This window comes from Excalfactoria chinensis, chromosome Z (assembly GCF_039878825.1).
Source record: "Excalfactoria chinensis isolate bCotChi1 chromosome Z, bCotChi1.hap2, whole genome shotgun sequence".
Taxonomy (NCBI): Eukaryota; Metazoa; Chordata; class Aves; order Galliformes; family Phasianidae; genus Excalfactoria; species Excalfactoria chinensis.
The window spans coordinates 23281152-23294550 of record NC_092857.1 but is presented as its reverse complement, the minus strand read 5'-3'; the positions used below and the strand labels follow the sequence as shown (position 1 = coordinate 23294550).

Below are 13399 nucleotides of genomic sequence, written 5' to 3'. Positions count from 1 at the left end.
ATATGCCAGCATAACAAGAGGTCAAAGACAGAGAGCTCTCCCAGACTGTGTCTAGCTTTGAAGATACACATCCAGTTATATTACTGTAATAATCTGTGCTGTATGTGTACAGACATTTTTACTCTAATAACAACCAATCTACATTAGAACAAAGTCCGCTTGTAAATACAACTTAATGCCTCACTATTTCATTACTGTTATTTCCAATACCTGCTGTCAGAAACCAGTGTTTTGGTGCTCTAATTCTTCACATGCTGTTTCAGTGTCTTTTCTCACAACAGGCTTCATTTGCAGTCATTTTAAAATCAAGTAAGCAAAGCAGAAATAAAGCAGAAGAAATTCCAGTTACCACAATGGTACTACTACTATAGTTGGTGACTCCCCAAACAAAAGCATAAAAGATAATAAAATACTATCTCCTTTACCTGCCTGCTGATGTGTGAGGAGTATTTTCGTCATCTCCTTGGGATATTTCAGATTCCTGGCTATTTTTTCCCGTCCTGGGACGTTTTAAGTGTCTGCTTCGTGTCCGAATGGTAACATGTTCTAGTCAGATATAAATAAATAAGCAATAATAGACAAATAAATAAGCAGAGGCAAACAAATGCAGTTTAAGATATGTATATAATTTTGTACCTTGATACTTCATTAAAGCTACTGAGTGCAAGTAAAACAGCATTTCACTGTGGTACTTATTTTCTGAAGATATATGCATAGCTTTTTAGTAAGATAAATAACAAATCATTTTATCCAAAGACCTCCAAATGTTCTTGAGCTGGGCCACAGCACCACAGAGGAAGGCATGTTTCCACATGCTTCTTAGATGAATGCACTAAGTTAGAGGGCAGTAAAAGAGCTTGCTGACCTACTAATCCATTATAATTACAATGCTGATAATCAACATTATTCTTACCTTCAGATGTGCTTGCATGGTCATCTAATGATTCTTGGTCTTTTTGAGAGTCAGCCTGATATAAAAGCAAGCCCAGTGTTACTCAAAAATTCAGAACTCTCTGAAATACCTTCAATTCCCTATCTGTGGTAGCATCTTTCTAAATTATAATGTTATGGAAGTGATAGAAGGGAAGTGACTACAACCACTCCTGATTTAGTATGTATATACTGACACATACACATATAAACAGCACTAAAAGCTTTTGCTCTAGAGTACTCTAACACTAAAAAGCAAAAAAAGATGTGCTTTAAAGAGATTAAAGACAAACCTTTCAAGCACTTTGCATTGTTACAGCAAGCCTATTTTGACCAGTACAGAAGTGGATTGCTGCTGACAAGAACTCTTGTACATGAATATTTATTTTCTTGCCATAGCAAACTGTAAGAGCTCTTCACATTAAAGCATAGTCTGAATTGAAGGTAATTCTTTTCTATTCTGAATCTATCTTAGGAATAAGTCTGTACAAAAATAGTAATTCAAGTAAACAAGACATACTGATTAAAAGAATTGTGCTACTTCTTGAAGCTCTGAATAATTTTAATGCAACGGTGAAAGCTTGTTTTGTTTTTAAATGAATATGCAGTCAACATTAATTGAGGTCTGAGAGAGTCTGGCAAAAAGACATCAGTCAGCTGACAAGATATTCCCAGCGGACTAGATGATCTTATAAGTCCCTCCCAACCTTGTGATTCTATGAAATGCTACCCTAAAGAGACTGTGCAAATATATTCAATTCCTCTACTAACTAACAGATCTTGATTAAGAAAAAAATTTATACATTATTTGCTTAGAGTAAAAAACTGCAGAAATGCTCAGGTAATGAAACTGCTGTCTTCCATTACTAGCGTATCATCCGTCCTTTCTTAAGTGTTTCAACCCGTTTCTGTTATGTGGCACAGGAAATACAGGTGTCCATGATCACCAAGGGCAGATCTTGCCTGACCAATCTGGTGGCCTACTTCGATGGAGTGGTAACTTCGGTGGACAGGGGAAGAGTGATGGATGTCATTCACCTGGACTTCTGCAAAGCCTCTGACATGGTCCCTCACCACACCCTTCTCTCTAAATTGGATAGGTGTGGATTTGAAGGATGGACTGTATGATGGATTAAGAATTGGCTGACTGGCCACAGCCAATGGGCTGCAATGGTTCTGTGTCAGGGTGAAGGCTGGTCATGAGTGGTGTCTCTCAGGTGTCAGTCCTGGGACCAGTGCTCTTCAACACCTTCATAGGTGACACAGACAATGGCATTGAGTGCACCCTCAGCAAGTTTGCGGATGATACCAAGCTGAGTGGTGCCATCGATACACTGGCAGAAAGGGAAGCCATTCACAGGAACCTGGACAGGCTGGAGAAGTGGGCCCATGCTAACCTAATGAGGTTCAATAAGGCCAAGTGCAGGGTGCTGCACTTGGGTCAGGGCAAACCCAACTATCTACACAAACTGGGAGGAAGATCTCCTTGAGAGAAGCCCTGTGGAGAGGGACTTGGGGGTCCTGGTGCACAAGAAGCTGGATGTGAGCCAGCAGTGTGTGCTTACAGCCCTGAAGGCCAACTGTGTTCTGGGATGCATTAAAAATGGGGTAGCCAGCAAGGAGACAGAGGTGATTGTTCCCCTCTACTCGGCACTTGTGAGGCCCCATCTGGAGTGCTGCATCCAGGCCTGGGGCCCCCAATACAGGAAAGATACGGAGCTCCTGGAGCGGGCTGAAACTAGATGATCATTATGGTCCTTTTCAACCCAGGCTGTTCTGTGATTCTAATTCTGGCCTGGGACAAATAAAGCAAGTTAGGGAAAAGCTGGGAAAATGAGAGTCTCATGCAAAGGCAGCTTTCAAGACCAAAGATGTGTAAAGCCCCATTTAGAGAGGCCCTAACGCAGCTAGAAGACAGTGGAAGCAAGTATGTGGTGAGACCAGCAGTGAGTATGGACTGGGCCTCACAAAGCCCAAGGGCATAAACTTGAAGAGAGAGAGCTGGCACAGCTGCCGAGAAAAGGCAGGTCATCACTCTTGGAGAAAGTAAATAAAAGTACTTCACCACTGAAATAACATGCTTAAGTGCACAATTAGATAGAGGAAGGGTCAAGTATCCCAGGTGGCCTCATCAGAAAGCCATCCAAATGTAGCATGGTGTCCACTAACAGTGATTTCAGCAAAGAACAGAAAATTGCTTCTTACGTGACTGGATAAGAACTGCGATGGTCTGAATGGGATGAAGTTAATCTACTTCTTCCAAAGAAGCAATGGATATTTCTTACTTCCTAACTGACTTTTTAAAAATCATCTTTACTAAAAGCATGAAGACATTTTCTGCATTTTTCTTCTGGCCCCAACATGGAAGATAAGACCTAAAAGTAACCTGATATAAATAACAAGTTTTTTTTTTTTTCATTATTCAGTTTACAACAGGAATCTATAGAATGCTAGGAGCCTTTATTTTCTGTACAGAGAGATGGGTCCATACAAGAATAGCTGACAAAATTTAATAGGACACTTATCATAATACTTGAATTCTATTCTGTAGTCTTGTTTTTACCATGGTAGTCAACAAAAGACAGTATCCCATAGGTTATCTTTAAGAGATCAGACCAGCAATAAAAAAGAACCTACTCATGCAGCCGTAACACAGATTACATGCATAGTCAGCACACACTATTTATGTTAAAGCCCCCACTTCTTGAGTTCTTCTCCTTCACTCATCCATACTACCCCAATATCTCAGCTTTTTTTCTGCAGGCTAGAAGACGATTTTGTGTTTGAGCATGTGACAATCAGAAGTGTGCACAAGTTACAGATACTAAAGTAAGAACTCAGCGATTACTCTTAGCTGCTGTAGGAAACACAGCATTGGCAATAACCTCTATCTTTCCTTTTTAACTTCATTTTCAGCACAACTCAAAAAAAACAGCAACAAGTGGCCCCATGCAGATTCTGCAGTTTGAAACACATTCAAGCAAGTTTTAAATACATAAGAAGTTATAGACTAATGATAAATTATTCTAGCATTAAAACATATAGGAAGCACTATGAAATAATGTGAAAATACATCTTCACAGAATGTTTTTCTTCAGGTTTAAGGAAAGGTGATTTTTTCTGTTTTGTTTGTTTGTTTGCTTGTAGTGGTTTTGTTTTGTTTAGTGATCCAACAGCTTTCAAAGCACTGTTGAGCTTTGTTTCAAGTTCCTGAAGAACAGCCTGGTTGTGCAGACAGCTTGTACTTTCCATGTAGAGCTGTGTGTACAGCTGTGAGTGCAGGTGCCAACAAGAGGGGTGCCAGTAATTCTGTTAAGATGGGAGGAGTTGGGAGCACTTTGGAATCTGTTACTTTACTCTTCTTCAGAAAGAGCCATGAATGTCTTAAGAACTAGTAATATCCCTTTGCTGTTCCCTCCAAGGATACCCACATAGATACACAACCAAAGTAAGAGGTTTTGGATCTTTTTGGTGAAATGATCACTAGTGATCATCAGCAATGACGCTCAAGACTGCTGTAACCTGAAAACTAGTATACATATCAAATAAAACTATCAGCTATTGCTCCTGACAATACAGAGATTAAGAATGTCACTACTTTGCAGGAAGCTGTAATTCTCCTATGTAGATGATTTGCAGCCCAGAATGCCAAATGAACACTTTCAACTGTGTTCAATTGTGATGTGAATGTGTACATCTATAAACAGTTTTCCTCACTCTATCCAATCCTGTTGTGATTCTGCTGTTTCAACAGCCTTTCTAGACAGTTTAATCTCAGGCCAGTTAAAACACTCTCCCTCTTCTGTACCACTAGAAAGTGACAACCTCAACTATTACACAAGCAGTTGCAACACAGATCTCCCTTCACTCAGTGGAAAAAAGTGAGGACCCTCCTTCTCCCCACAACCAAGGGGGCATTTTTAATCCCAAGTTAGTTTGTCACATTAGCAGAAGACAACTTCCATGCAAAAAGTAACCAAAGCACTTGTCTTTTAAACTGGAGATGTGAAACAATTAAATTCTAGAATGGACAACAACAGCACAAAGCTGTTGGAGTGGGTGCAGGAAGCCATGAAGAACAGAGGGCCGGAAGACAGGCTGAGAGAGCTAGGTTTGTTCAACTTGGAGAAGAAAAGGTTCAGAGGAGATCTCACTGTGGCCTTCCAATGCTTTAAAGAGATGTTATAAACAGGAGGCAGACTGACTCTTCGCACACAGGCAGATACAAATAGGACAAAGGGGAATAGTATTATATTAAAAGAGGAGAGATTTAGAACAGATGTTAGAGGTTTGTTATTGTCTTTTAAACTCGGAGGGTGATGTTGCACTGGAAGGTGTTGCCCAGAGTTGTGAATGTCCCATACTTGAAGGCATTCAAGGACAGGTTGAAGGGACCCTGGGCAGCCTGATCTAACAGGTGGCAACCCCGCCCACACCCAGGACCACACAGGCTGTAAGATCCTTTCCAACCCAAGCCATTCTATGATTCAATGGATATTTTGTATACTTTGCTTGTATGTATTACTTAGTAACAAAACAATCAAGGGAAAAAAAGAAAAAGAAAAAAAGGGCATTACTTTCCAGTAAACATTCAGGACACCAGACTTCTTGCCACTTTCACATAGTGATGAGACACAGAAAGTACAAGTCACCCGCACAACCAAAGATTGTTCTTCAAGAACTTGAAACAAATATCAAACATGCATAGCATTCAGCTGGATTACATGCATTAATCTGCTAAAATCTTTCATAAAGTTCAGATATTTGCTCTTTTGTAGAGGTTAAAAACACTCACTGACCATGAAGAACTGGTAATTAGAGTTAGTAAACTATATGATTATGGAAGACTCTTACAGCTCAAGCTTTATTAATAAAGAAGAAACTGTATGTGTACCTACACTTAGCTGCGTTTCTGGCTTCGTCTTCGGTTCATTTGCTGCAGATTGCAGAACATTATCCCCTGTCTGGAAAGTCACACTTGCTTTCTGAGAGCCTTCTGTTGTTAAGAGCATTCAGTGACAATGGGGGGAAAGAAAAGACAGTTATGGTACCTTCATATAACAACAAACCAAACCTAACATGGTATCAGAACAACAGCAAAGAAGTCTTTCTACTAGTCTCCATAGGCAATGTTCACAGAAGTCACTGTCAAACCAATACAACATTCATAAACTGTAAGGGAATAACAGAATATCATTTCATACTTCTGAATTCTTCCCTTCGCAATACAGTGGCAATGGATTTTCTCTGGAACCAAAATCCAGCTCCTTCCACTTCACAAAAAAGGTCATTATCCCCAGGGTACTTCTCTAAATAGTGCTTCCAAGCTGCAAAGAAAAAAAGAAAAAGAAAAAGAAAAAACACTATTAGAAACATTATATATTCAGTCTTATCTCCATTTTTGAGTTTTATCTGAAATAAGTTAATTTGCAGTCTTTCATCAAACACAGATCACCACAGGAAGAACTCCTTGACAAAACAGCCCAGTCTAAACAAACATTTTCTTGCTTTCTGTTATTATCATCAGCTGAAAATAAAATTTGAAGGGCTTTTTTTCCCCCTTCTTCTCAAAGTACCCTCTTCAGAGTTTTATAATTTAATTTCTCAGTGACCCTGCCAATCATAAGTTCACAGTATCACAGTATCACAGTATCGTGCGAGTTGGAAGGGACCTTTAGAGATCATCGAGTCCAACTCCCGGGATTCGAGCCCTCTGTGTAGCAGAGCAGCAGTTCTGCCACTTACGCCACAGGGGGGATTTGAACCCCGGGCCTCTGGTGTTGCAAGCAGCAACTTATACCACTGCGCCACCAGAGGCACAGTTTCTCTAGGCAGGCTCGCCACCCCCTGAGTAAAGAATTCCTTCCTTATATCTAACCTGCATCTACTTTCTTTCAGTTTAAAGTACGTATTGTCCTGTCTGTACAGGTCCTTGCAAAAAATCTCTATCCACCTGCCTTATAAGCCCCCCTTAAGTTTTGAAAGGTCTCCTCTGCGCCCTTCCCTTCTCCAGGCTGAACAAGCTTCCCTCAGTCGTTCTTTGCAGGCCCTCATCTGAATCCATAATAACAAACATAATGCCCTTCTTATGCTAGCCATGCTTCTCTTAATGCAAATCTCTGGATATAGTTGGCTTCCTGAACTACCAGTACACCCAGAAAGCTCATGTTGTTTTACTACACATCCACCAGCACTCTCAGATTCTTCTTCACAGAACTATCCTCAATCCATTCATCACCTATCCTTTTTTCATGTTTGGGATTGTCTAGACCCAGATGGAGCCATGTTGAATGGCATGAAGTCCACATGTACCACTCTCAAGGTCCCTCTGGACAGCATCCCTTTCCTCTAGTCTATCAACTGCACCATTCAGCTTGACATCACCCACAGTCTTGCTGAGAGTGCACTCAATCCCACTGTTTATGTCATTAAAAATATTAAACAATACTGGTCTCAGCACTAACCCCAGAGAGGCATCTTGGTCTCTATCTGGAAACTGAGTTGAGGAATGCAACTACTTGAATACAGCCATAAAGCCAATTCCTTAACCAATGAATAATCCCTCCAAATCTCTCTCTCCAATTTAGAGACAAGGATAATGCAGGGGACTGGGCGAAATGCCTTACACTTTACTTTACAAAAGTAAAGTGGTATCAGCTGTTCTTCCCTTACCCACCTGTGCAGTCACTCCATGAGTGCTCCAACAGAGAAAATGGATTAGCCATTAAATTCTATTAGTAAAATTTGTTGGCCAAAACTAGCAGGAGAAAAAAATATATACATATCCCCAGCCAGATCCAATAGCAAACATTAGTAATTAGAAAAGCAGAAAATTTCCAGAGGCTAAGTAAGGAGGCCATACAAAATGTTAACAGAAATAAGCCGGGCAGATACGCAGAAAATAAGCCTTGAGAAATGGGACAAAGGAAACACTTCTTCCCTGAACAGTCCCAAGCAACGTTGTTTCCTGAATGTTTGTGGTTCTTAATGACATCATTCTCCCAGGCTAACAATGCAAGAGTCAGAAGTGGTTTCCTCGTACATTATTTTTCCCCTCATACATTTAAGTTAAACAGCCCAGTATGCTCACCTGACAAGACAATCGGAGAAAGCATGAATTAAATGACCTTGTGAGAATTTCAAGCAATTAAGGAAAAAGTGCTACAAAGAAGATACATATAAGGAGACCAGAAACAACTCAGCCCACCTTCCACTGTGGAAGGAATACAGCTGCAAACTGCATAGCTGTGGCTTAAAGCCATCAGAGATCCAATAACTTTACCTCACACAGACGACTAAATTCCAATCAGGAAATACTTCACAATATTATACATATCAGGATCTTCAGCCTTCAACGAAGAGCAGAACACTTCACAGAAACTGAGGATGCAGCCACATATATGCAGCTTGAATGACAGTGATCATTTGACATGAGAAGAAAGCATAAGGAAGATCAGGATAATGAATCAAACAACTTGCCTTTGTACATGAAGGATGACAGAGGATATCGTAGACCAAGAGTGGTTTCAGTAAAAGATTTCACAAAGTCTTCTAACATCATTAGCCCCAAGTCATTCCCACGACACTTCTTTCTTACAAACATTGTGTTTAGCACCGGTAGCTGGTAACAGTAAGCATGGTATGGGCTAAAAGAAGCTCCTGAATTAATAGAACAGGGAAGTATCCGTCATTATTTCAGTACTTACATGTTGTGGCAGATTTTTAGAGTATTTGGATAAGGACTTAAAAGACCTCACTTTTCCACTCACTGCGAAACACGTCAAAAGCAAAAAAAAACAAAACAAACAAGCAGAAAACAAAAATGAAAAACCATAACCCTTTCCTCTAAAAGGAAAGAGAGAGAAACAGAGAAGCATATAGTTGTCTATACAATATACTTAGTCTTGACACTAACAAACACACTTCATTTTAAAAACGATGAAAATGTGAATGGTTAGTTACACCAGTTAGATGCACTCAGGCAAACTTGTCAAGCTCCAATACTCATTCTTAACCATCAGTATTCCAAAGATCTCTTTCTCCACGTGGGCTACTCACTCGGAGAGTACAACACAGAATCAAATGTAGGTGAAATACTAGTAACACCTAGAAAAATTAGCTTTCTTTGCTGACTTGGCTTGAATTGAATGGCAGAGGATCATGAAAAATATAATAAATGTAAGTATAGTAAAACAATGCCACATATACAACTATTCCCATTCTAGACTGAACTTGACATTTCAACTTTCACCTGGATAAGGTGAAAATAAAAAGCACAGCAATGCAAATGTCATTTTGTGATCATCACACTACAGAAATTTTGACATTAAAAAATCCCAAGGCATACATCAATTATGCAGTCCTTCACTACTTCAATAAAACAAAATGAAACAAACAAACAAAATCAGAGAAAGGTAACAATTCAGAGTAAATCAGCTGTTTGTTTTCCTGTGTTTAATGCTGGACCAGAAATACCAATGACATTTCAGACTGTTTAAAATGGGATTTGCAAATTGCTAGAAATACAGTATGAATGTCAGATGGAGGAGTTAATCTATTCAATCACCAAATGTTATTCTGGAAAAAATTAAATACATATCAAAGACTAAAACAACTAGAAGGAAACTGTAATGTTGTTTAAAAAAAAAAAAAAAAGAAGAAAGAAAGAAAGAAAGGAAGGAAGGGAGGGAGGGAGGAAGGGAGGAAGGGAGGAAGGGAGGAAGGGAGGAAGGGAGGAAGGGAGGAAGGGAGGAAGGGAGGAAGGGAAGAAGGGAGGAAGGGAGGAAGGGAGGAAGGGAGGAAGGGAGGAAGGGAGGAAGGGAGGAAGGGAGGAAGGGAGGAAGGGAGGAAGGAAGGAAGGAAGGAAGGAAGGAAGGAAGGAAGGAAGGAAGGAAGGAAGGAAGGAAGGAAGGAAGGAAGGAAGGAAGGAAGGAAGGAAGGAAGGAAGGAAGGAAGGAAGGAAGGAAGGAAGGAAGGAAGGAAGGAAGGAAGGAAGGAAGGAAGGAAAGAAAAAAAGAAAAACTACACTGAAATCTGTGATATAAATTACATAAACCTGCTAGCTAAACTGTAGACTCTGAAGCAATAAACATGTATAAGGAAGAAAATGTCATTCATACCATCAAGCATAGCTGAATCTCATGTCTGTGAGAACAGCTTTTATGCTGTAATGCTATAAAACATTTAAGTGACTGTAGAACAGGATGCCACTTTCATTTCAGAATTAATTTTCGGGTTTTTTTTTTACCTAGTATCACATTTCGAACAGTCCTAGAGGTATATTCCAAAAGTAAGTGCTCTACAAAGAAAATAGAACTTTCAAATATAACTCATTTCCATGGCTTCAAATGTATTTTGTAGAACACAAAAAAGATCTAAGAATTAAGTAAGAACTAAGAACTACTAGCAAGAAATTTTAACTGCAATCTGGCTTTTCTTGACTTCAGGAATACACCAAATCACTAGGCCTCCTAAGGCTTGTAAGGCCTACTACTATTTTTCCAAATAACCTCCTCACCTCCATTACCCATTTTCCCCCATATCCCAGTTCATAACTGTTTTACCTGTAGGTTTAACGGAATAGAACCCAACAGCCTCTCCTTTTCTCCACATGATCTTAGCATAATCATCACTGCTGTGACAAAGGAATGGGGTCTCGTTTCTCTCCATTTCAATTTTGCGATAGACAATTCGATTCAGGACATACAGAACTATCCTCTCCCCCACAGAATTCACCTAAAGAAATACAGAATAACATTTCAGAAGAGTGGTCAATTCAGGTGATACACAGCAGATATTTTATATTTCAAAGTTTCCAACTAACAGAGCCGTAAATGGAGTCAAGACAAGCAGTTTAAGAGCTTTTAGGTTTGAGAGCTTGGATATACTTTCATGCCATAGCAAGTTAAATATAAAGCACTACCACAGATTGAGTATCTTTCACAACATCAATGTAAATCCCAATCCAATGGATAAAAACTGAGAGAAGTACCGGGGGGGGGGGGTTGAGGAGGGGAATATTTTAACTGAAAACTGTTTTCCATACAACAGCAGTATGGCAGCCTCAGACTTCCTGAGCTAGCATGTAACAGAAATCCTACAGAGGAGGCATGACAAAACACACTGGGCAGCAGGATTTAGTGCACTCAATCACTGCTGACACAGTGGCAGACAACAGGGCGCAATGCAGTGGAAAAACCAGTTGCAGCACTTTCTGTGGCACAAAACAAGGAATACAATACCTTTTTCTCTGTCCTGCAGGGTTCCTCCCACAAACCCGATTTAAATTCACTACTATCCTAACCACTGTAAAGGAAGAATGAAGGAACTGTGTCCCTTTTCCAATACCTAAAGTCTCAGCTACCCCACATGTACAGATTCAGCTTTCCTTTCTGCATACTATCCTACCCTTATGGAGAACACAGAAAACAATGCAACATGCCAAATTATCTAGAGTAAATCTAATACAAGATTCCAAGAGTGACCAAATTTCAGCAGCAATAAGAATGAAGTTCCTGAAAAAGTCAAGGTTTCCAGTTTTAGGAAAAAAACAGCATAACTATGCTACACAAGTGCCAGCAGTCTTGACAAAGCTCAGTGAACAACAACAAAAAAAGCAGATACCAAACTTGTTATCCCAAACCCCACGTGTAAGGAAAAAACATTTTAGAAAATCACAGGTATTGAAAGGGATCTCTGGAGATTATCTAATCCTATCCCCTGCGAAAGCAGGCTATCTACAGTAGGTCACACTGGAAAGCGTCCAGGTGACTGCTGAATACCTCCACTGAAAGAGATCCCACAAACTCCCTGGGCAGCCTGTTCCAGTGCTCTATCACCCTCAAAGTAAAGAATTTCCTTTTCCTGTTCGCATGGAACTTCTGTGTTCCACTTTTTGCCAACACCTCTTGTCCTGCTGCTGCAGAGCACTGAATATAATCTGGTGCCACCCATTTGGGTCCTACACTTCAGATATTCTAAAAAATATTTTAAGTCAATTCTCAGTCCTTTCTTCTCTAGGCTGAACAGATCCAGGTCGCCCAGCCTATTCTCATATGGAAGATGCTTCAGGCCCCTGAGCATCTTTGTGGTGCTCCACTGGACTCTCTCTAGATGTTTTTTTTTTGTTGTTTTTTTTTAACTGGAGATCCCAGAACTGGACATAGTACTACAGATGTGGTCTTGATAGGACAAAGTGGAGAAAGGAAGATCATCTCCCTTGTTCTGCTGGCCACACTCTTTGTACTACATTTAATGATGTCCTAACACCATTAACATGGAAATACCTTGCACACGCAGCTAATGCACTGAAGTTCTCTGTATACATTTTCACTAGAAAATTCTCTTCCCATTAGTGCCTACTTCTTTCTCCCTTTTTTCCCCTATTTTTTATGTAAGATAGCTAACTCATTTCTGAATAAAGTAAAAGTGTGTAATATCTCAGACAGTAGTTAGCTGCTATCACATTCCATTATGTTGAAAGATAGGAACAAGTGCTAGGTAAACACTGCAAAACTTTACCTGCTGAAGGCCCTCTCTAGAAGAAACAGATGTTCTCAAAATGTCATCAATCGACCACCACTGGTAAGCAAGAAACAGGGCTACAGCTTGAGACAACAAGGGAAAAAAAAGTTAGTGATTCTTAACATTCCAAAAGAAGATGTTCATTATAGCTGTCAAACCATTAGGATTACCACTACAGTAACCAAATTAAGCACCTACTAGTTGATGCTAGATTAATGCAGCTTATACTACATTAGCACAATATTTGTGGTGCTACATATCCCCCTTGTCCCCCTCCCTTATGCAATTGTCCCTAGTTAAGATCTTGCTTTAAAACAACAACAACAACAAAAAACAGTAAAGTTAGATGCAGATTTTGTACAGTATAACATATAGAAACTGCTTTTCAGACATAAATGATGCCCTTCACCACAGTACTCTAGTACCTCTTTCCATGAGAATCTGGGCCTGACAAGAGGAGTCTCATGTGTGAGCATATTTTAGTTCTGGGTTGTGGAATGCATATAGATGCTGAATGCATATAGACACTGTTCTAGAGAGTCGTGTGAATACAAGAAGGCTGATGGCCAAATGATTAGTGTTTAGGAAGAGTTTACTCTACTAGCATTTGTGGCACACTCGGATATCATATATGTAGTGTTATATGGAGGACTGTAAGGGAGAAAAGGGGGAAAAAACAAACAAACGAGGAAAGGTGAGAAAAAAATATGTATCAGTGTGATGTTACAGTCACTTCTAATTAAAAGCTTTTAAGTTCCTTGGCAAAATAATGGATTTTATGAATGCTCAACAAATTCCATTTGGACAGGTGATGTGTACATCCAAGTAATCAAGAGACACATGTTGTACTTTGATTCAGATGAGCATTGTGTTATTATGGTATATGTTTTATGTATTCAATGGGTCCAGCCCTACTCCAATTAGAAGGCAAAGTTCAATCCCCTGT

At 39.8% G+C, this 13399-nt stretch overlaps 1 protein-coding gene across 1 annotated transcript in view; it reads right to left on the bottom strand.

Annotated features, from left to right (window-relative positions):
• FAM169A (family with sequence similarity 169 member A) overlaps nt 1-13399 on the bottom strand; it is a 41587-nt gene that overhangs the window by 7348 nt on the left and 20840 nt on the right. The window contains exons 4-10 of the mRNA XM_072359698.1: nt 12451-12536; nt 10494-10665; nt 8410-8589; nt 6135-6257; nt 5829-5926; nt 914-968; nt 426-546 (exon numbers count right to left, since the gene is read on the bottom strand). Of these exons, the coding sequence (XP_072215799.1) occupies nt 426-546; nt 914-968; nt 5829-5926; nt 6135-6257; nt 8410-8589; nt 10494-10665; nt 12451-12536 (835 nt within the window). The remainder of the gene's footprint in view (nt 1-425; nt 547-913; nt 969-5828; nt 5927-6134; nt 6258-8409; nt 8590-10493; nt 10666-12450; nt 12537-13399) is intronic.